The sequence below is a fragment of the Mirounga leonina genome, unplaced genomic scaffold, assembly GCF_011800145.1.
Source record: "Mirounga leonina isolate KUSES-001 unplaced genomic scaffold, KU_Mleo_1.0 Mir_154, whole genome shotgun sequence".
In the NCBI taxonomy this organism is placed as follows: Eukaryota; Metazoa; Chordata; class Mammalia; order Carnivora; family Phocidae; genus Mirounga; species Mirounga leonina.
Genome location: NW_023270389.1, coordinates 64,947,229 through 64,970,898, shown reverse-complemented (window position 1 = coordinate 64,970,898; position 23,670 = coordinate 64,947,229). Strand labels below are relative to the sequence as shown.

General features: G+C 38.6%; 1 protein-coding gene across 5 annotated transcripts in view; it reads left to right on the top strand.

Moving 5' to 3' along the window:
* The window catches only part of AHCTF1 (AT-hook containing transcription factor 1), a 77,966-nt gene that overhangs the window by 23,581 nt on the left and 30,715 nt on the right, over positions 1 to 23,670 (top strand). For 4 of the 5 annotated variants that reach the window (XM_035010994.1, XM_035010997.1, XM_035010995.1 and 1 more), the window contains 15 exons: positions 460 to 576; positions 4,684 to 4,768; positions 6,335 to 6,473; positions 7,834 to 7,966; positions 8,050 to 8,231; positions 8,681 to 8,742; positions 9,590 to 9,718; positions 15,110 to 15,200; positions 16,218 to 16,307; positions 18,333 to 18,473; positions 19,109 to 19,213; positions 20,161 to 20,254; positions 21,835 to 21,958; positions 22,124 to 22,180; positions 23,370 to 23,516. In XM_035010994.1, coding sequence (XP_034866885.1) covers positions 460 to 576; positions 4,684 to 4,768; positions 6,335 to 6,473; positions 7,834 to 7,966; positions 8,050 to 8,231; positions 8,681 to 8,742; positions 9,590 to 9,718; positions 15,110 to 15,200; positions 16,218 to 16,307; positions 18,333 to 18,473; positions 19,109 to 19,213; positions 20,161 to 20,254; positions 21,835 to 21,958; positions 22,124 to 22,180; positions 23,370 to 23,516 — 1,696 coding nt within the window. The remainder of the gene's footprint in view (positions 1 to 459; positions 577 to 4,683; positions 4,769 to 6,334; positions 6,474 to 7,833; positions 7,967 to 8,049; positions 8,232 to 8,680; positions 8,743 to 9,589; positions 9,719 to 15,109; positions 15,201 to 16,217; positions 16,308 to 18,332; positions 18,474 to 19,108; positions 19,214 to 20,160; positions 20,255 to 21,834; positions 21,959 to 22,123; positions 22,181 to 23,369; positions 23,517 to 23,670) is intronic. The other variant, XM_035010999.1, reaches the window with a different exon arrangement.

Sequence of the window (23,670 nt, the reverse complement as noted above, 5' to 3'; positions counted from 1 at the left end):
ACTTTTTACCAGCTCTTGTCTTGGAATTGCTGCTCAGTGAATGCCTGGAGAACCTGGCTTCCACAGTCTTTCCCCTGGCACTGTTCTCTCTTGGCGAACTGTGCTTTCCAAGTGGTTTGTGGGAATTCTTCAGATTCTCCCTCACTGGGGTGTCGTGGTGAGGAAACTAAGCGCAGGCAGCTGAGGTGGAGTGTTGTGTCCGTGTTCATCTTTCCTAGGGGGCCTCTAGCTGGGAGCAGCCCACAGTGGCGCATCCTCACCTGACGGGAGGCATGAGTTCCCACATGCGCGTATGTGGGCACACTAGTAGTTTTGGCCCTTCCCCCGGCCATGCCTGTTGCCTCACTGTCCTGTGCCCTGTGCATGAAGATCAGATGATCGTGTGAACAGTAGTTGCTCCAACCCAGATTTTCACATAAGACCCAGTATGAACTGTCCTATTTTTTGTGCCTGTTGTAGATACTACACACAGCTGGAGGGTGGAAGAGTTCCCGTGTATGCGGTCACTTTTCAGGAACCTGAGAATGATCCGCGTAATTGCTGTTACTTGTGGGCTGTTCAGTCGACACAAGATAGGTAAGTGTGATGTGTGTGGTTTTTAAAAACACTTGTCAAAGATGAGGCAGCAGGTCATTTCTTTTGGAAAGTCTTGTTGTATTTGTCTTTTTAGTGAAAACAGCATAGTTCAGTGAATTAATGAGTGGTAGTTGAAATGATTTTGAAAGTTAAATGATTGTTTTGACATGGTTGAGTAAATTCTGGGGTATCAGTAAGAAATGGTGCTTGTTTGACTTGTTTGAATGCTGTTTCTAAGAGTAAGCCAATATAGGGGAGTGAGCAGCCTCTTAATGCCTTAGACAATTTTTATGGCCTTCTGTGTTCTTACACTTTTATAATCTCATTTCTTCTCTTTGTTGTGTATGCCTCTCTCGTTTTTATTTACCCTTACTCTGTTCCCTGGTCCTCCTGTTTGCCTTTTTCAGTATATTCTTAGCATTAACTTGGTTCATTTTTCTATCATAAGGTCTAATTTTGTCTCAATTACAGTTAGTGAGAAATCTTTCAACTGAATTCTAACCAGTTAAATTTGTTCAACTAGAATAGTGTAAGTATTGATTTTCTCTTATTTTTCTTTGGTGTTTTGTTCTTTCTTGGATGATCAGTGAAACAGTTGAGCTTGTGGTATAAATGTCTTGATGGTGACAATGTGCGCTTCCCAGTACTTTTCTCTTCCCAAGTCCATCCTGCCTTGGGCTCTAGGTAACCTGCATTGTGGTCACTTGGGGTTTTGTGTTCTTATGTCTCCACTTGGTGGTTTGGTCTTGCCTTACTCTGTAGTAAGTCAGGAAATGGAGAATTGATTTGCCACTTTGAAATTTGTCAATCCTGGAAAAATACTGAAATGAAAATACAGAGCCTGCTGTTAGGCTACCCCTCCATGAGTCAAACCCCTATTTCCATTCATCTGAGGGGGGGGGCAGCAATTGGAGGGATGTGACCTGTGAGGGCTCTGGGTGGTGGGGAATGTGAGGGGACTTTCATCTAAACAGTTGTTGTATTCTGCTTATTTTTCCTCCTAGGACTGTCTCTTAGGATAAGTTCTATTTTTTATTCTTTATGTGGGTTTTTGTATTTTACTTTTTCTGAATTTCTCATACTAAACTCTAGAGTGCTTTCCTCTTATTTTGGAACTTGGTGAATAAATCTAACTTCTTTTTTACCATACCACTCTTGATTCTTTTGATGTTATCTGTAAGTGATGCCCACTCTATTCTTATAATCATGAAGCTATCTGAATATTCTCTGTTCCTGATTTTCTTTTGTAAAATCCTTGTGAAATGTATGCGCTTCCTTTGTCCTTTTTTGAGGTAGTTTTCAGAGCTCTCTACAGCTGATTCTTGAACAAGGTGGGAGCTGGGGCTCTGACCCCTCTGTGAAGTCAGAAATCCATGAAAACTTTTGACACCTGCCCCCTCCCAAATTTAGCTACTAATAGCCTGCTGTTGACTGGAAGCCCTACCAATAAACATCAATAATTAGCATGTATTTTGTGTGTTAAATGTGTTACATACTGTATTCTTCAATGCCTTTTTGCTTAATTTTTTCAGTATATCTATGCTATGTGGTTCATCTGCAAGGTTTTTCAAATTGTCACAAATCTCCAAAAAACTTCCCACTGTATTTATTGAAAAAAATCTGCATACAGATGGACCACACAGTTGAAACTTGTGTTGTTCAAGGGTCACATGTATTTGCATTTGAAGCACAAATGAATCATAGTTTAAAATATGGGCAGAATATACTTTTCAGTTTCTCTTAACAAGGTGATGCCCTGTATTTACTTGTCTTCATTATTCACAACACACCGAGGAAGTAACCCATAGGAACAATTCTCTAATGACTTGTAAACCACTTTCTAGTACTGTATATAATATTCTTTTAATAGGACAGGGTTAATTTAATTGGTAAGTTGGGTTATTTATTTCTGCATGATTTACTTTGCGTTTGTCACTATAACTGATGTGAGATATTTTTGAGAGTGGTATTTTTGTGGACTTCTAGTCTTTGATTTGGGCCCTTAAATTAGTATGTCATGGGCCTCTTTGAGAATCTGATGAAGACTGTGATATATATTGGTATGTGTATGTAATATGATTTAAAGCAGACAGAATTCCTGACCTGTGGTCTGTGTGTAGACATAGAGCAGTCTGTGAGCTCCCGGAAATGATATATAAAATTATTTACATTTGTTCATATATGTCTATGAACAATATGTAATAAAAATATATTTGTGTACACATATACAAATAGTATGTATATACATGTATAAATAATACTTGTATACTGGAAACAACACTTACATATATAAGTGATACTTACATATTGGTATATTTAAGTGGATGTTATTGGTATTATAAGTAAATGAAAATAATATAAACTTAGATTATAAGTCTAAATTAAGAAAGACAATGATGTGCTCCTTCCTTTTCCCCATCAGAGTGATTATTTAAACAATAAAAAAGGAAAAAAAAATCACCGTAGAGTGATTATATCACCACAGAATTACATGGGTATAGATCTTAAATTGTTGCCATAGTGCTCATCAATTATAATAAAAGCCACATTAAATTTTTAAAACTTATTTTTATTTAAATTCAGTTAATTAACATATAATGTATTATTGGTTTCAGAGGTAGAGGTCAGTGATTCATCAATCAAGCCACATTAATTTTGTAATATGGAAAAGTGACTGGTGTTCCCTTTAATGTTGGTTGTATGCAGTTTGTCTTATTTAATATTTGGTCTTTTAGAGGTTATTTGTCTTTGTTTCATGTCCATGTGTTTATTCATTCCACAAAATCATTGAGTGTTTATATGTGCTAGTGACTGTTGTCGAAAATGTAACAATGCGTAGCACCAATAAATTTCTATTCTTCTAGATGTTCTATTTCAGCGAGTATATTTCATAAATATACTAGTGCATGTATTTCATATAATTTCAGTTAGTGATGTTAAATACAGAAAAAGCTGGGAGAGGAGATATGGAATGTGTGGTATAGGGAACTGCTCTTTTAGATAGTGTGGTTGGGGAGATTTGAACGAAGTCAGTTGGGGCAGGTAGGTAGGAGAGCCATGGGGGAGATCTGGGGGAAAGAATGCAAAGGCCTTAGAAAAATGTTTCAAGGAAAAGGAAGAAGAGCGGTAAAGGGTAGAATGCAGACTGGTCATAGATGAGGTCAGAAGAGTAGAACTAGTTTATATAAGGCCATGGAGGCCAGGATAAGGTAAGTATATGAATTTGGTCTGGTCTAAATTAGTTTCTGATGGGAGGGTCTGAGCATTAGTATTTTGTCAAAGCTTCTTTGATGATTGTAATAATAAGCAACCAAGTTGGGGAACCACTAGCCCAGAGTGAGAACAGTAGAGAAGAGAGCTGGGAATCCTTCTGCACGTGGAGATAATTGATGGTGGAGAAGCAGAGGGTAGAACAGCTAGCAGAGGACTATGGATAGTGTAGTGTGAGGAACATGAAGATCATGTGGTATCCTGGAGGCCAAGTAGAATATGTGTTCTAAGATCAGCCAGAAAGAATAAGAATTCACATTTAGACAATATGGAAATCTGTGCTCTTAATACTTACTGCACGCTGTCCTTGAGCAGTGAGGAGTTGATTTGGGATCTTTGCTTTATATTCATACTGTATAGCCCTCATCCTGTGGTCCCGGGCAGCAAGATCTTCATTTTAGGTAGAAGCATAACGAGATGGTGGAAGAAGGAACAAAGGACATGCAGTCCCCTAAGGACAGTTTTCTGTAGTTGCCATGGGATAATTCTGTATACATCTTGTTGGCCAGAACGTGGGCCTCCTGCACCCAGCTCAGAGCACACCTGTTAAAGACGGGGAGAAGCAGTGTTGGGTACACCGCTGTAGTCTCTGCCACATAAGGGGTCACCTAAAGTGTCCAAATAACATCAGCTTAAGTTAATTAGAATCTGTTAAAAATAAAGATCAGTTATTGTTTCAAAGGACTGCATTTTGTGAAAACTAAATCACAGTAAGTTCTTCATGTTGACCTTAGTTTTGTCCTGTGCACTCAGTATTGTATACTAGACAGAAAGAGCTGCTTGATATATTAGTAGGATCTTGAGTGTTTCTTCTCAGCTCGTTTCTGTTTCTTTCAGTGAAGGGGATGTGTTGAGTTTACATCTACTTCAGCTGGCCTTTGGTGATAGAAAGTGTTTGGCATCAGGACAAGTCTTGTATGAGGTAAATGGTACTGGGAATATGGGTTCATTATGACCATTTTATCATTGTTTTGCCTTTTTTAGTCTTTAAGATATTAACATATTAAAAAGTTATTCTTCTATTCAAGTTAATACTGTATCACAATGTAATGAAAAAAGTGTTAGATTAGGGATCAGAATACTAGCAGTTTTACCAACATAGCCTTCTTAACTTCCCCACGTATCATTTTCATCTAAAATGAGGGGATTGGACACAACTCATCTTGTGACCTAATTGGTACACAGGAAAATATGCCGCATTTTGTTGCTCTAATATATCAAGCAGTAAGCCATGGGGTGACTTTATAAACAGTCTTGGGGCACCCGACTGGCTCAGTCAGTGGAGCATGCAACCCTTGATCTCGGGGTTGTGAGTTTGAGCCTCACGTTGGGTGTAGAGATTACTTAAAAATGTTTTTTGTTTTGTTTTTTTTTTTTTGAAAAAGTGCAAGTGGGGTAGGTGGCAGGGAGAGGGAGAGAGGATCTTAAGCAGGCTCCACGTTCAGCACGGAGCCTGATGTGGGGCTTTTGATCTCACAACCCTGAGATCATGACCTGAGCCAAAATCAAGAGTCAGATGCTCAACTGGCTGAGCCAACCAGGCGCCCCACTTAAAAATAAAAATCTTAAAAAAATACACATTTTTTTTTTAATTAAAAAAATGGTCTTGCCACTTACAAAAGAGGATGAATGCATTAGCCTTTCAGATGACTGTTTCTCCAGCTGAATTTGAAGAAAAGGTGGTGTGCTGCTAATAGCTACGTGGTCAGCCCCTACATTCCTTTCTGTAGAACAATCTTTCTTAACCTAGTGTTTGAAGTTATGTGGATGGGCTTTAAAGAATCCATGAAGTCTGTGAATTATGTGTGACATTTTTATGATTATGCATTTTTCTGGGGGAGTTTAATAGCTTTCTTAGATTCTTTTCTTTTTTTTCCACACTAAAGATTTATTTATTTGAGAGAGCGAGAGCAGGCATGCACAAGTGGGAGGGGTAGGGAGAAGAAGAGAGGATCCCAAGCAGACTCTGCTGAGCATGGAGCCCATTGTGGGGCTAAATCTTACCATGACCCTGAGACCACGACCTGAGCTGAAACCAAGAGTCAGACACTCACCTGACTGCACCACCCAGGCGCCCCAGCTTCTTAAAGAGATTGATGAACAAAAAAAAATGTATGGGCTGCTGTTCTAGAGCAAGAATTTCTCTGAGAACAGAGGAGCAGGTTTGCTGGCCTGGAGTATCTTTGTAGAGAATAGTGATGGTTAGTCCAGTTCACACTCCAGCCAAAAGTGCCTGAAGGTTCCCGTGGTTGATAACTGCTTTAGAAGGTTTGTTGGTCACTGTTTTCAAGAGACTAAGTTTAGCCTTTTATCTGTGTTTTATGCTATATAAAATTTCAGAGCCCTTTTCAGTGATTTGCTCTCTTTACTCTTTAACTTTTTTGTGTTTTCTTTGTATCATGTAAAAACTCTTTAAATACAGAGAACATTTAATTTTTGAATGATTTCTGGCTTAGAATTCCATTAAGATAGAGATTTTCTGTTTCAGGGATTAGAGTACTGTGAAGAAAGATACACACTGGACCTCACGGGTGGCATGTTTCCTTTGAGGGGACAGACTAGTAATACCAAACTGTTGGGATGCCAGAGTATAGAGAAATATCGGTATCATGGCGACAGAGAGGAAGGTATGAATGAAGGTTGCTTAAAAGCACTCTTATTATATGTCATGTGGAATGCTTGATTTTAATAGTTATCTTGATGTAAGATTTGACAGCCTGCTTTTTAGAGTTCATACTCCTGGCAGTTAAAAAATTGGAATATTCTTTAGGTCTGTATCAGATTGTCAGTATTCTCACTCTCCAGTTTGCTATGCAGAACTCAAGAGTCCAATAGATTAAGGGATCCTTGTATTTTAATCCAGCTCTCTAAACAGGCAAGAATGGTCTCTAGTTTTGACTAGTATGAATAGTTTATGAGTAATGGTTCCTTCTGTGTATTTTTTGAGACCTATGGCAAACAGGCCTTGGTTGTCTTTAATTTTTCTCTTTCCTTTAGTATCATCCCTTCTTCCTGGTAAACAACCCTTGCATAGGAAAAATGGCATCGATTTGGAATCCATCATGGCTTCAGATCTCTGCTCTGTTACTAGTTGTGACCTTTGACAAATTATTTCACATTTCTGAGCCTCCCTTTCCCCTTCTGTGAATGGAAAAATACAGTGTACCTTTTGCAAAGGGTGGCGGTGAGAAATAAATGTGATACCTGCATAGGTTCGTTCAGCTGTGGACATGCTCCCTAGGGCCCTGCTTGTGTGTGTTCTTACTGGGATTCATCCTCATGGTTCACTCCTCCGTCCTGGGCATGTCCTCTGTGCTTGTTCCACGTCTGTATTTGTGGTCCAGTCTTCACGTCCAACTAAACATGCCCCAAACACAACTCTTCAAACGCTTATCTTTTCTCATTCCCCACTCCCCTCTTTTTTGTTTCCCATTGTTTACTTTTTCAGATGTTTACTTTTTTCTCTCATTGGTGCCTCTTACTTTGTTCCTATCTTTCCATTCCCCACCACCACCATCCAGGTCCTTGTCTTCCCCCCCTTTCCCAAAGAGCTGGATTAGCCCTTCTCAACTAGAATTCCTCCAAAGAATTAAATGCCTCAAAGCGTCCGTTTTCAGTATTGATATTCTCTGGTACTGGCTGTGTTCCCTTGTTGGGAGAATATGCATTCAAATAATTCTCTACTTTTACGTCCAACATCTCAAAGTTGCCAAAGTGTTAAGTGAAAACAAACCAGGATATAACTTTTCTGATGAGTACTTTTTAATAAAATCTTGAAATGGAGAAATAGTAAAGATATAAGTGAATGAAACCCTTCTTACAGAATGAAACCCTTCTTATAGAATGAGCGATAGAACTGTACTTTGAAATATCAAATATGATTAAAACTTCTTAATTTATGTCAAAATGTTGCTAAAATTTTATTTGGGCTAGTTTTACTTTGTGATTATTTATTCAATTTATAAAAATGATATTCTTTTCTTTTAGCTCTGTCTCCTGACACTAGTGTTTCAGTCTTTACCTGGCAGGTGAATATATATGGACAAGGAAAGCCTTCTATGTATTTGGGGCTTTTTGACATAAATCGTTGGTATCATGCACAGATGCCAGATTCGTTAAGGTATGATTTCGCCCTCTCTTCTTTTTCGTGTTTGTATGTGTAGCAGCTCAGTCATTTAATGATTTTGTAACATTTTCTTTTAGATCAGGAGAATATCTGCATAATTGCTCTTATTTTGCATTGTGGTCACTGGATTCTCTTGTGAACAAGACTTACCCACATTACATCTTGGATATACTAGTAAATGAGAGAAGCTTAAGTCGAGGAATTCCTCCTTCATATCCACCTCCTGAGCAGTTTTTTAATGCAAATATTTACAATTTTGGTATGTATTTCCTTAACATTAGCTTTTGAGAAAAATAACATGCACGAGTATGTATGCATGTGTGTAATATATATTTGTATAGTATATGTGTGGTATGTATATAGTGTGTAGTATACATGTATATATAGTTACCTGTTCATGTCTCATTACTGTTAATATATGGGTAACTTAGGAAATTAATTTGATATGTACATGAGAAATTTAATACTGAGGTATTTTATAAAGATATTATCACTATTATGAATTTGCTAGAAAAGGTAACTATTATTTATGTTGAAGTTTGGTATCTTGTCAGGATGGAAATACCTGGAAAAATTATTTTAAAATTTATTATATGTAATAATTTTGATATCTTGCCTAGCAATCTCTTGTTAGGATAAATTTTGGTGTGTTAATGCCATCTACAGTATAATATGTAAGCACATTTTTTTTTTACATCTTTTTTTTAGATGCCACTTGTTTGTTAAACTCAGGAATTGTTCATATAACTTGTAATGGCTTTCAAAAGGAGGTAGGTAACTAACAATGTGGACAGAGTGTGCCTTATTGAACTGAAGTCAGATCATGGATTTAAACTTTCTTTAGTGTTAATTATATAAACTGTTGTTTCAGCTTAAATGGTAGCTTCTGCTAGGTTTGTGATATGAGCAGTTAGTAGCATCAGTTACTGATGGCAGCCTGCCAGAAGAAGTATTGGGGTTGTGTAGATGTTAGCTACTTGAACGTTAAGGAAAAGAGTGGAAGTAGGTCAGTGCCTTCACCATATCCCTTTGTATCCGTACTCTTAATTCTCCTCTTTCTTCTCAGGAAGCTTATGAATAAGTGAAGTAACACAAAGAAGGTGCCTAGCACAGTGCCTGGCACAAGTGGGGATGACTATATGTTGAAAAAGACTTTCCCAGGAAAACACAAAATGGCAGATTTCAAAATTGATAATCGGCTAGATGTGCCTGAATGCCATATTTATATTCATATTAGATCTCTCTTACATTAGATCAGAAGGGATAAACGGCAGGGGTGTGTGTGTGTATGTGTGTGTGTGTGTACATTAAGATCTGTCACCAGCTCTGTCAGCTTTGGAGAAGGTAACAGGGTTACCCGTCATAAAAACAAAAAGCCACCCAAAGTACCCTTATCAGTAATATTATTTGTAACTAGCAAGCATTGGTTTAGCTCAAGAACCTATAAACCCTTTTCCTTGCAAGAAGTGTAAAAATGGAGTCTTACAATTTCTATTCCGTGTCTTTTAGCTTTATTCTCAAAATATTAAGTATAAAGTAGGGTGATAAGTTTATTATTCTTAAATTTGGTTATTTGAAATTGTGTCTTGATTGATATTTATTCATCGATCTTTACAGACTTTGAGGTTTTTAAAGAAATCAGGAGCATCCCTCAGTGAATTCATACCTGATGGCTATAATAGATGTCTTATGGCTGGCCTTCTGTCACCAAGACTTACTGATACTCACCCTTCCAGTTTAAGTCAGGTGAGATGATTTCTAACGCTGTTGTTTCTTTTGAACTATTTTCTTAGCTTTCTATTATAATAAAAGTCTACTAGATAATTTCTGCAAAAGTAGATTCAGTAGATGCACTCTGCATGATCACTAGTTATGGTCTTGGGTTTGGCTTAAAATACAAACTCCCAGGACTTAGTAGGCCATAACTTGGCACCAGGTTCACTTAGCTGTATAGAAGGATATAGGGCAGGAGGCCCATCATGGCATGTCATGAGTAGAAGCTGTTATAACAGGCCTGGGGCCATTTTCCAGCCCCTGTGGGAACTGCATGGGTGCAAGAAAATGAGACCTCTGTGAGTGGAAATCATCTTGACTTAGGTAGATCTCATGGTCTAGAACAAAAGCATGTGATCACTGGCATGAGCGTCACTGGGAACTTGTTCATGGTTTCTATCATAGCGCTGTTTAATCAGAAATTCTAGGAGTGGAGCCCAGCACTCAGTGTTTTAATAAGCCCTTGATGTGGGGGGCGCCTGGGTGGCACAGTCGGTTAAGTATCTGACTCTTCATTTCGGCTTGGGTCATGATCCCGGGGTCCTGGGATCGAGCCCTGCATGGGGCTCCCTGCTCAGCGGGGAGTCTGCTTCTCCCTCTCCCTCAGCCCCTCTGCCTGCTTGTGCTCACACTCTTAACTCTCTCACTAAATCTTTAAAAAAAGCCCTTGCTGTGATTCTGATGCAGTGTTTTATAGAAACCAGTATCTTCTGAGAGCGTGTGAGAAGATTCGAGATTCCTGCAAAACAGGGCCGTTGGTTCTTGAGGTCAGACTCACTCGTGGAAGCCAGAACCTTAACTTCCGAGTGGAGGTTTATAATCCATTCACAGTTTTCCTGGTCCCAGTACAGTTTACCTGCCAGGACACATTCTAGCAGTAAACAGTGTTGCCTGGGGACAGCTCATAATTCACCTTTATTTTAACTCATTATTTGTTAGTAAAACATGCTAAATGAAGTAAGCTCCATTTCCCATGGAGAAAGAGAAAATGTTAACTCTCCCCAGGTAGTGTTTGGATAAAGTTATTTAAAAATTACAGTTGTGAAACATAATGAATTGCTGGAAAAAGAGCCTTTTAAACATCTGAAGGAATATAAATATTGCCACTGTGGTTTAACACTTATGGTTGGATTTTAATACTTAATTTCATGAAGTGAAGAGAAATATTTGATTCTGTTATCGTTGGGAGATTTCCTCTCCTCATTCCCCCTCCTTTTATATTTTTGTATCTGTGTTTACCACATGGTCATGTCGTGATCAATGTTAATGTTCTTATTATGTAGCTTGTTTTTTCCTGGAGTTTCCAAGTGACCTTTAAAAAACAAAACAAGGGCGCCTGGGTGGCTCAGTTGGTTAAGCGACTGCCTTCGGCTCAGGTCATGATCCTGGAGTCCTGGGATCGAGTCCCACATCAGGCTCCCTGCTCAGCAGGGAGTCTGCTTCTCCCTCTGACCCTCCCCCCTCTCATGCTCTCTCTCTCTCATTCTCTTTCCCAAATAAAATCTTTAAAAAAAATAAATAAATAAAAAACAAAACAAAACCTTGCCCATCTCACACAAGCTTAATTTTTTTCTTCTCAGTTTGTTTTTGCTCTTTGTGGAGCCTCTTTAGATGAAGGGTGTGACCTTCTATTAGATTACCTTCGTTGCCCAGTGTTTTGTCACCTTTACCTCTGGTTCTATTTTTGGGGAGATTTCTTCATCATCTCCCTGTCTTCCTATTAGCTTTTTAAAGATTTGACCCTCATTTAAAATTTTTGGAGTACTTCTTCTTTGCTCAGTCTTTTGTTCATAGTATTCTCTTTTATGGATGAACCAGCTCCTGTCCGTGTGTGTTCACAGTCTTACTTGGTTCTCTGCGTTAGCTCTGTTTCCTCTGCAGTTGGTTTTCTTCCTTTAGTCTCTTTGATGCCGGTGGCTCTCCTTACGTGTTTGGTGGCCCTTGGTCATCTGTTCATATGTAAAGTGGGTCAGTAACAGATGATACACTCTCTTTTGCGTAGGTATAGTTCATGTAGAGGCATCCTTTTCTTGGGGATAGTAGATGGGACGTGCACCATTACAGTGGAGAAAGCCCATACTTTGGTTGGGGCCATCCCATTTTTCCAAAGATCTGTGAGGCAGGCATCCATGGTTCTTTGCTGTGGGATCAATGACTGGCTGTTCCATAGACTAAGTGTCCACCAGTTGCCTGTTTTCAGCCCTGGGTCTGACCACTCTTGCCCCCCACTTTCCTCTGTACCTGGTTTCTCCAAGGACTTAGCCTGAGGGCTCAGAGAGCTAACCCGATTCCATTCTCATCTGTAGCTCCCCTCTGTGAGGACCTAAGGACGTGGTTTCCCTCACACTGCTGGGTCTGTCACCTTTCCTCATGACTGCTGTTCACGGATTTTGTTGAGCTGTCTTACCCCATGATGCCTTCTCTTTTCTTTGCCCTTGCTGATTGATACCTATCTCTGCTCTTTACGATTATTCACTGGGGTCTGGTGATGATCCAGATGCAGGAAGTAAATGGCTGTGCATTGATGTTCCATCTTTATCCACAGGTAACAATTTTCTTTTGTTCAGAAAAGGTTAAAAGCAGTTAATGATAAGGTTTCTTTTGTTCATTGTGAGTAATATGGTCTTTTTAACCCATCTACCTTGTGAGAGTTATGGAAGAATTGCTAATAGGTTGTGTAGAAGAGATCTATTCTTTCTGTCTAATGGCCCAAGAATACTGTTGAGGGTTTGATAAAACAGCATCATCTAACTATGGGCTGTTGATTTCCAACCATATACATATTCAAAGGACACCTTTGATCAGTCTTTTGTCTGTTTTGTGGTGTCCATTCCCCTGCCCTCAACAAGACAAGGAGAAAAAGCACCAAATTCAAGATGGCTTTCTGCAGCTCTTGATTGGGTTCATTGAAAGACCTTAGGAAACTTTGGCCCCAGTGGCCCTGCCCATCCTCCCGTCAGGGACTGGAACTGCCTTTCCCGCCTGGTGCTTCAACTTCTGATGGCAGAGAACTCATTGCTCATCCTTGTCCTCAGGGCCTTGGGTGCTCCAAGTGCTCCATTTAACTTTCTCACTTTAAGGAATTTAGTACAGATTATTGTTTTCTGATTACATACTGTCAAATTTATTTAAAGCAATAATATCTTAAAAATGTGAAACAAAAAATTACCTGTAATTCAGCCACGTGAATAAAACAGCATTTAGTGTTTTCTGTGATTAAACCTGGTATTCCAACCCGTTTAGGTTTTTTTCCAATTACATCAATAATACATGAATAATTTGGATTTAGAAAATTGGCTAAAGTGTTTGGAGGCATATAAGTATTGGCATTTTGTTAACCATTCTTCATGTACCTTTTTATTTTTTAAACTCCATTCCTAGAACAGGCCAAGTTAAACTGTATTCTTTAGTGATGCACATGTAGAGTTAAAGCAAAAAGAAAGCAAGAAAGCGATGACTTCAGAAGGCAGGAGAGGGTCGTGGTTGCCATGGGAGATGGGAGGGGAGGGTGGGATTTGCTTTTGGTCAGGTCAGAGCAGACACAGCTTCCAGGTTACTGCCAAATATTCTCAGTCTAAACCTGGGTGGGGTGTTGTCAATGTCCACTTTGTTAATTATTTGTTTGTATACGTGGTACATGGACTTTATACTTTTCTTTCATGTATTTCTTTATATATCCCTTCTTCATATACATGAAAAGGATGATACAGATGCAATTTCATATTTTTATTGACTGGTCAGTATTCTGTTAATTACATATTTATAGGGTTTACCCTTTTTTTACTGGGTTATCTATGGAAATTCTTTATGATACATATTTATCCTTTTTGTTGTAAATCTTCTAGATCCTCCCCCTACTGTTTTCCTCTTGATTTGTTTTATGGTATCTTTTGCTACATACAAATTAGTATTTTTGTAGTCAGATGTATTTTATAGCTCTGGCTTAATAAGTCTAACACTTAAATGTTTCTTTAACATTTAAGGGTTCAGTTCATCTTTGTGTATCACATCAGGTAAAGGTTGATTTTCTTTCTCCCGGATGATGATGAGTCCAGCTGTGCTACACCACTTATAAAATAGAACGCAGAATATCCTTTGCTCATGCTACTGAGATACACCACATTCATTTGATTTCCTTTGTGTGTACTGGGTTCTGTTTCTGGATTTTTATTTCTTCCCATTAATCTGATCTATTTCTATGCCATTCATAGATTTCTTTGATATTCAGTGTGATTTATAATGATTTTAAGTAACAGACATACTAAGACACGGCTATATCTTACAGCCACCTGCTTACAGTGTCTAATTCAGTGGTTTTTAATAAATCCATGGAATTGTGCACCTATCCCCACATTCAATTTGAGAACATTTTTATCACCCCCACAAAAAACCCATATTCTCCCCCTCATGCCCTGGCTTTTGATAACCACTCCTCTGCTTTCAGTCTTCATAGACTTCCTTGTTCCTTATATGAATCCACAGTTTATTTATGTGGTAGCATACATCAGTCCCTTGTCCCGTTTAATGTCTGTGTCACGTAATTTCTGTATAAGGAGCATACCACAGTTCATTTATCCATTCTTTCGTTGATGGGCTTGTTTCCAGTTTGGGTCTATTATGAATAATGTTGTTCCATGTAGAGTTTTGGTGTGGGCATGTGTTTTCATTTCTTTTGGGTGTGGAGTTGGCTGGGTCATGCGGTAACTCCGTATTTAAGTTTCCCAAAGTGGCTTTACCATTTTACATTCCCACCATCAGTGTATAAGGATTCCAGTTACTTCATGTCACCACCAATGCTTGTTACTGTGTTTGTGTTTATAGCCACCTAGTGAGCTATGAATTTTTTTTTTTAAGATTTTTTATTTATTTCTTTGACAGAGAGCGTGAGAGAGGGAACACAAGCAGGGGTAGTGGGAGAGGGAGAAGCAGGCTTCCCGCTGAGCAGGGAGCCCAACATGGGGCTTGATCCCAGGACTGGGATCATGGCCTGAACTGAAGGCAGACGCCCAACGACTAAGCCGTCCAGGCACACCTGAAATGTTTTATTTCTAACCCTTGAAGTGTTTGTATTCTTTCTTTTAAGATTTGTTTATTTTAGAGTGCATGTGGGGGGAGGGGCATAGGGAGAGAGAATCCTCAAGCAGACTCCCTGCTGAGCACAGAGCCCCTTGTGGGGCTCGATTCCAGGACCCTGAGATCATGACCTGAGTCAGAATCAGCAGTTGGATGCTTAACCGAATGAACCACCCAGGTGCCCCTAAATGTTTGAATTCTTATAGAATTTGCTGTCTCTGAGTCTGTGATCAGATATCCTTTATCTTCACTTCTTACTCTTTTTCCTTCTTTTTTTAATGCCTGGTTCAGGAAGAACAGTTAGAAGCTATATTGTCAGCAGCGATCCACACAAGTTGCCTGGGACTTTTGACTGGATGTATCAAAAAGTGGACAAAAGAAGGTAAGATTGTAGTTTTTAATGAATAAAAAATTACTTTTGTATTTTAAATTGTTTAAATGATTAATTCATTTGGGGTTTTAGTTAAACTTTATTTTGAGATAATTATAGGTTCACATTGCTATTTTAAGACCTTATTTAGAGAGATCCTGTGTACCCTTTTATCACCACCTTCCCCCCTGCAAGACAGTAGTAGCTCAGTCAGGATCCCCACGTTGTCCTTTTTTATAGCCACACCTACCTCCTCCCACCTCTAACCCCTGGGAGCCACCAGTCTATTCTCTACTTCTGTAATTTTGTCATTGCAAAAATGTTCCAAAATGAAATGATATAGTATGTAACCTTTGGGATCGACTCTTGGGCAAAATTCTTTGGGATTCATCCCAGCTGTTGTGTATACCCCTCTTTAAAAACACACACACCCACATTATTTTTGTTGAGTCATTTGACAATAAGTTGAGGACATCAACGTTTCTGTACTTGTATTATCAGTATTCTTTCCAAGAACAGTCATTACAAAACCACTGTGTACTTAGAAAAATCAGAAAAACATTGAATATGCTATTATCTGATCTCAGACCTTACTGGAATCTTACTGATCATGCCAATAATGTCCTTGGTAGCATTTATAGGGATAGGGAATCCAGGGTGTAATCCAGAATATACTTTGTGTTTAGTTTTTATGTCCCTTTAATCTCTCTTAATCTCATGTAATTCCTAAGCTTTTATCTTTCAAGAAATTGGCGTTTTTAAAGATTTAAGCCTATCATTTTGCAGACAGCCTTTCAATGTGTGTGTGTTAACCTTTCCTCATGATCACATTTTACATTTTTCACAGCAGTGCTACATAAAATGATGTGCTCCTTGCTGTGTTTTCGTACCAGTTTGTTTCTGTTGTGTTGATGTTCACATTGCTCACTTGATCAGCGTAGTCTCTGTCAGGGTTCCCCACTGAAGTTACTAATTTTTTGTTTGTAATTGAGAATTCTTTTTTTTTTTTCATTGATATTTACAAATAAGAACAACCAAATTCTGCGGCTAATCTGCGCTTTGTTCTTGAATGGACATGGAATAAAGTGGTTTTTACAAAAGAGGAATTTGACAGACTGTGTAAGTATTGTATTAAAAAATTAACCTTGGTCTAGGTTTTAAGTACATGACAATTTTAATCATTTTGAAGTTGTAAACTTTTTTTTTTAAGATTTATTTATTTGAGAGAGCGAGAGAGGATGAGCCTTAGGGAGGAGCAGCAGAGGTAGAGGGAGAAGCAGGCTCCCAGCGGGGAGCCCGATGCGGGGCTCGATCATGACCTGAGATCATGACCTGAGCTGAAGGCAGACGCTTAACCGACTGAGCCACCCAGGTGCCCCTGAACTTGTAATGTAAACTCTTTAAAGAAGTCTCAGAAGAAAACCATTTCTTTTAATATTGGGGTGGCAAAATTGTATTATTTTTGTTTTTAAAGATTTTATTTAAGTGATGGCTACACCTGGCGTGGGGCTCAAACTTATAACCTCAAGATTAAGAGTCACCTGCTCCACCACTGAGCCTGTCAGGCGCTCTAACAGAATTACTTTTTGAGCGAGATTTTGCAGTAGATTGTTAAACGGGCAACATGTTAATATGTCTACAGTACCAAGTTTCAGAGCTATACCTTATCTTTGATCTTAAGAGATTAATTTATGAAGTTTGCTGATGATGGTGTCAGGAGAGTATGGCAGTTGACCTCAGAAGCTCGCCTACTTGCTCATTTTCTATTTAAAATATTTATGAGTATAAAAAAGCTGAAGAGGAGGGCAAAAACTCATTCACCTCTTTCTTCTACTAGCAGATGTCATTATCAGTCAAAGTCATTTTTCTTCTTGACAGTCTTACTTATTCATCTGTTGTCCACTTTGAGTCTTGAGGTGTCCTATAAATATCAAAAACCCATTATGTGCAAAAATAATCGGGGTATAATACGTGATTGCTCTGTACGTGAAAGTATAATTTGTTTATTTAGAAGTATATGTTTTTGTAATTTCTATCATTGTGTCAATGATGAATGAATAAGTGGACTTTTTAAATAAGTTATTCTTAGTAGAGAATCTACTACTATAGACATAGGGTTCTATGGTAGTTTTAGGCCATACTTACGAAACTTATAAACATGAAATAATTTAAAATATTTAATCACTTAATACAGTTGAAGTGAGAAACAAACACCTGGTAATTCAGAGTCAGGGCAAAAAAAATGTATTTTTTTGAGTGGAAAATATTTTCAGGACTGGTAATGTAATTCATGTAAGAAAAGAAAAATACTCAGATCAGTTCATAAATTGTATGCCTTTGTTATACTTTGAGCATAATGTGGTACTTCAGGTTTGGACCTGGTAACTCAGCCACTCTTGCTGCCTTGAGCTTCGTTACTGGTTAATGGAGTTTCTTTTAAAAAACCTAAATGTAATTAAAATTCAAAGCATAGTATTTTAAATGTATTGGAAGTAAAACAAATCCATTTGGTTGAGGAAGGATTTCTAATTATGTTTTCTGGTTTCCAATTACCCATTAAATATTAATGTGATTAAATCTTACCCAAAAGATGTAACCAGTAGCAACTAAAATACCCATTTTTTCCGGAAAAATGAATTTGTAAACTCATTGTTGAATTTAAATGAAAGGACAACCAAGTCTACAATGAATTGTAACAAGCATGCAGTTTTATTATCATAAGTCTTTATCTGGGTCTTAATTTTTAATGTCTCACTTTGAAGGCTGGGGGTGGAAAAAGTGCTCTTATAAAATCATGACAAGACAACATGGCACATAAAAGATCTGGTATGAAAGATTTTTATTTGAGGGAGAAGCATTTAATGAATAGACCTCATTTCTAGTCAGCCTGAAGTGGACTCCATATTCCCTTCCTCTGCTCACATTGTTTACCTCGTTCTGCATCTTAAAAAACTAGGATAGGGATTTGTATTTGTCCCTTCTTGGTTTCTTGAGGTTATTTGCCATTTCTACCGTGTTTTTGTAAATCTCATAATGTATAGTCTGATTCTGTAGTTAATAGGAGTTTGAGAAATTTTGCATTTATGATTTTAACTAATTCAAATTTATTGTGTCAGAACTAACCTAGTATTTCCTCCCGGAAAGGTACACCGTTATTTGATGGCTCGTGTCGTTTCGCCGACCCGCAGACCATCCAGGCGCTCCAGCAGTGCTACTTGCTCCTCAGCAACCTTAATTCCGTCTTAAACTGTTTTACCACAGAGGCCCAAGAGATCACGGAGAGAGGTGTGCTCTTTATGTGATAGGAATGAGCTTTTATTTAAATTTTACTTCGAGAAACAATAAACTTCCATGTCTTAGATGCATCACTATGCAGAGAGGCCTTTTTAATTTTAACTTTTTAAATGGAAACTAGAGAATGTTATTAGATATGCCGTGAGCCCATGCTGAAGCAAGCTTGGGAAATTTGCAGGTTAAACTGCCAGTGAACGTAGTATACGTACTTCCAGTGGAGTTTCACATTCTGAAAGTTTATGTAAGTTTTTATTCACAGAAGTCATTGTAAGTGTTTGTCTCTGTTTTGCCATTTAAACAAAAGAGGCAGTTTCACTTAAAGGCCCGGTTTGAACAACCTATATTGATATATTATTGTGCTAGTTTGTGTTAATGTCTACATTTGACTTCTGAAACTAGCTAAATGGAAATGTAGCTTAGGTGGAAGCATATTTACCTAAAATACCTACTTAGTGAGTTACTTTAGCATTTTGGAGGTTATTTGTTCAGGCTAAGTGTGTTTAAAAATACACATAATGCTGTTAAAAGTCGCCAAATAATTCGATTTTGGGAACTGTCCAGGGTCTTGATTTTTCATGTGTGGTTGATAAATTGAATGTTACACAACTGGTGTTTCATCCTCACAGGCCTCATGGACTTGCACAAAAAGTGCCTGGTTACCCGGCTCATCTGCCAGTACACACAAGTGGTGCTTTGGTTCTGTCATTCTGGGCTTTTACCGGAGGGCGTAGGTAAAACATTTACTTAATCTGTAGATATTAGTGGAAACATTCTCAAATCTCTGTCATTTGGGGTTTCTCATTTTCGGATTTCCTTTCTTCCACCATCCCTCTTACATTTTCTTCTAGTCTTACATTCTTTCTCACGTTGTATCTCTAGTTTCCTGCCCCACACCCGATGCACAGGTGTTCCATACATGCATATTGGGCCGAATGACATAAAAGGAAAGAATATTTAACAAAACATGGTTCTGAAAAAGGGTTCAATGATACCATCAGCTATAAATTAGATCCATTCAACTGTGGGTTTTATAATCTAGTTTGCCGATCTTTTTCTCCTTAAGAGTTCTTTTAATATGCTTATTAACCAAGATTATTTGCCATCAGTTGGAATACCTCTTTTCATCTAATAATTTGTGCCAATACCAAGAATTAGGGAATTTGACTTTTGCTCTGCTTATGTAGAACACTTCTAAGGCCTCTAACTTCTTGCATTTCCAGGGCACATGTTACATTCTATTGAGAAGCACTTCTGTCCCTTTGCTAATTGCCGTTAACCTTACTTTTTCATTATTCTCTTTGATTTTTACTTAAATAGTGAATACTGCTTGCTTTTTAATTATCATTTGAAATTAAGGAAGTGACTAAGGATTAAGGGGGTAGAATCATTTCTGGAATAGCTTTTCCAGAGTTTTAAGCCAGCATCCTTGTTTTTACCGACTGTTGTGAGAGACTCTGTTTTCTCGTTTGTATATCTATTAATAAAGTTTTCTCGTTTGTATATCTATTAATAAATAATCTAAAATAAATTAATAAAAGTAAATAATTAAATTTAGGAAGCCTGCAGACTAAACAACATCATGCAATTATAGTAAAATATTAATGTGGGTGACCTTAGGTATTGTTGAGATATTTCAGAAATATTACTGACTTTTTTCCCGACTCTTAAAAAATTCTAGATGATGCTGTGCAGTTGTCCAGGTTGTACTACAACTACCCTGTAATTCAGAACTACTATACCAGTCGTCGACAGAAGTGTGAGCGTCTGGCAAGGTACCTTACAGAACCTTCCAAAACCTCTTAGAAGTTACTTTTTTAAGAAGTCATCGCTTTCTCAGAATTCATCATGCTACAGAAAGATGAAATGCGTGGAATTCTTAAGTGACAGAATTTGTTAACAGCATTATTATTTTAGTTGTAACGTTTGTCTGTTTGCCTTGACCTAATGGTTACACCTTTATTTGATAAGTTGAGTGTGGCTACTCAGTATTTCCTAATTAAGAGTAGTTACCACAGTTGATTTATTAGAGGAGATTCTGTCACTTAAGCACATATTTTTCCTGAGGATTCTTATTCAGAAAAGGACTAAAAGCTCCAATTCATTAGAAAACCATGAAGCATACCACCAGTTAGGCTTTTTACGTTCTTTCCATTAACAGTTGCATTTCAGGCCCTTCAACCACTGTTTTCTTGTTTTCTTTGTCTTAATTCCTCTATGTCTCCTTTTTTAAATAAATAAATAAAATACACGAATGTTAACCTCATTGGTTCCTTTGAAATAAAGAAGCAGAGATAATAGAAGAAAGAGCAGTGATTAGTCATCTTCCTCAGGTGGGAATTGATGCTTGTAGAACAGCGTGCAGCATTGACAGTAGTGGTTCACGAGTGTGGACGTCAGGCATGTTGTAAGAATCCCCCAGAAATCAGTACTTAAAAGGCTGTGCTGGCTATAATTTGGTGTGTGGCAAGTTTGGGGTCCAGTGCTTTAGAAGAAGTAATCTCAGAGACTGAGCACAGACTTGGGAGATTTATTAGGCATTATTTATTTTTTAAAGATTTTATTTATTTGAGAGAGAGTATGCATGCAAGCAGAGGGAGGAGGAGAGAGAGACTCTGAAGCAGACTCTCTGCTGAGTGCGGAGCCCGACGCAGGGCTCCATCTCACGACCCTCAGATCATGACCCTAGCCAAAATCAAGAGTTGGACGCTTCCTGGGTGGAGCCACCCAGGCGCCCTATCAGGCATAATTTAAAATTATAGATCTGTTATTTCCTAAGTGTGTGTCCCTGAATGGGTTTGCTAAGCTTTCTAGTCCTGCTTGTCACATAAGTTACGCAGTCCATATAAATAAAGACGGAGCAGTGGATGCGGTACCTGACTCAGGAAGTAGGAACTGCCGCCGCCTGGTGGTTAGTAGATGAGGAGGCAGGGACAGTATCTGCTGACCACCGTGTAGGCGCTCGGTGATACGTTCTTGAAGGAATCACTGGGTCAGAAGACTTAGGTGGTGAAAGGGAAATCATAGCTCTTTGACTTTGCACTGTAGCATATTTATACCCGACTGGCTGCCACGCTCTTGGGCTTTTGCTCCAGAAGGTAAAACTGAGTGTCGCCTCAGGAATCTGGCAGCTGGACCATGCTCTCCCTGGGGACCTGACCTGCGCGCATGGGCTTGCTGATGACCAAGCCTGAGGCCTCTGCAGGGTTCATCTAATTCTTATTGGTGACTGGACTTCACATGATGCTAACTGGGGTCCTATTCTCAACTCTCTTCTCCTTTGGATTGTGGAGATCAGTAAGAGTTTGGAATTAACACGAATAACGAATAATCCCGAATGTCACCCTTTCTGCAGAGGGAAGTGGAGCCCTGATTGCTTGATGATTGATGAAATGGTGTCTCAGTTAGGAGATGGCGTTGAGAGGTTGTGGAAGCGCGATGAAGGAGGCACGGGAAAATACCCTCCGTCTAGTCTGCATGTATGTTCGTGACCACACGCTCCCCCATGAAGACCCTGCAGGGTTGCCAGGGGCGGTGGGGACATGGTTAGCGGTATTGTTCCCACCCGGCACAGGCTTGGGGAAAATGGGGAGCGTGAATGAACGAACATATAAAACACACTGAATTTTTTATCCCTTTTACAGGCATTGCTTGACATATACCTACTGGACGACGTCACTGAAACAAGCAAACATGCTGTTGTATCCTTTAAAACACTCAAATAATTCATGTATTACCGACATCATAAAATTTGAGAGTAATAGGAACCTCGCACTAATTAATCTCAGTTGCACATTTGCAGTTTTTTTAAAGGAAGGTTAACCTAGGGTCTGTTGGTTGGGTTCAGATGGTCTATGGCAAACCTGAAACTATGCAGAATTTAGTTTTAGGTTTAATTTTCTAGGGATAGGATCCACAGCTCTCATCAGATTCTTGTGTGTGTACAGGACATCATCAGAGTTACCAACAGCAGTTCTGAAACATTATTGGCCAAATGGTCTTTCTTTTTCTTTTCTTTTTTTTTTTTTACGATTTTATTTATTGATTTGTCAGAGTGAGCACAAGCAGGGAAAGTGGCAGGCAGAGGGAAAAGCAGGCTCCCCACTGAGCAGGGAGCCCGACATGGGACTCGATCCCAGGACCCTGAGATCATGATCTGAGCTAAAGGCAGATGTTTAACCCACGGAGCCACCCAAGCGTCAGATGGTCTTTCTTAATGAGGTTAACTTATGTGTTCAATACGAATACATGGTAAGTTAGTTTAGTATTACCTTAGGCATCGGGTCTGAACCCAGTGGTATTTGCAATAATATTTTTGTACTGATGGTCAGTTTTTTAATTTAAAAATGTAGTTCCAGGGAGCTGGGTGGCTTAGTCGATTAAGCATCTGCCTTTGGCTCAGGTCATGATCCCGGGGTCCTGGGATAGAGTCCTGCATCAGGCTCCCTACTCAGCGGGAGTCTGCTTCTCCTCTCTGTGTCAAATAAATAAATAAAATCTTTTTAAAAACTATGTAGTTCCATTCATAATTTATAAGATACGTGATGTGTTTGCTTAAGCTGTTAGGTTTTGCTGATAACTGGAATTTTGTCTGTAGCTCTGTCTCTTCAGTTTGCTAATAAGCTACTGACTTCATGAAGAAAGTAGGCTTTTGTTCATCTCTTTTGTGGTGGTACTTACTGTTGAGAGTGAATGAAGTTGCTTGTAGGACTGGCTGGACCTGCATTTAATAAAATTACCATACTTGGATATCTATCCATTCTGGCTTATAGAATCCTAAAAGCAGTCTCTTCAAGCCTCTTTGCTGCTCTAGTCTGTTGCTACCTAATATAAGTAGATATATGTAGGAGATTTTCTTCTTGTTATTGTCCTTAATCCTCTTTCTTAAAGACCATTTATTTGTTGCTTGATATTATGTATTCCTTCCCAAACAAAACAGATACTTGCATTGAATCATTTCCCACTGCCTTTGCCATTCCTTGGGGCCAGGTGAAACTTATTCAAGGGTTTTGGCTGATAGATCATAATGACTATGGGGTAAGTCTGTTCACTTAGAATGTAAACTTTCATAAACAGATTTCAGAAAGAAGTACATAGCTGGGTTAAATGTGGTATTAAAGATATGATACAGTCTACTTCTGGAGTAATTTACGGACTCAGTTCAGTCATTAACCTTTACCAAGCGCTATCG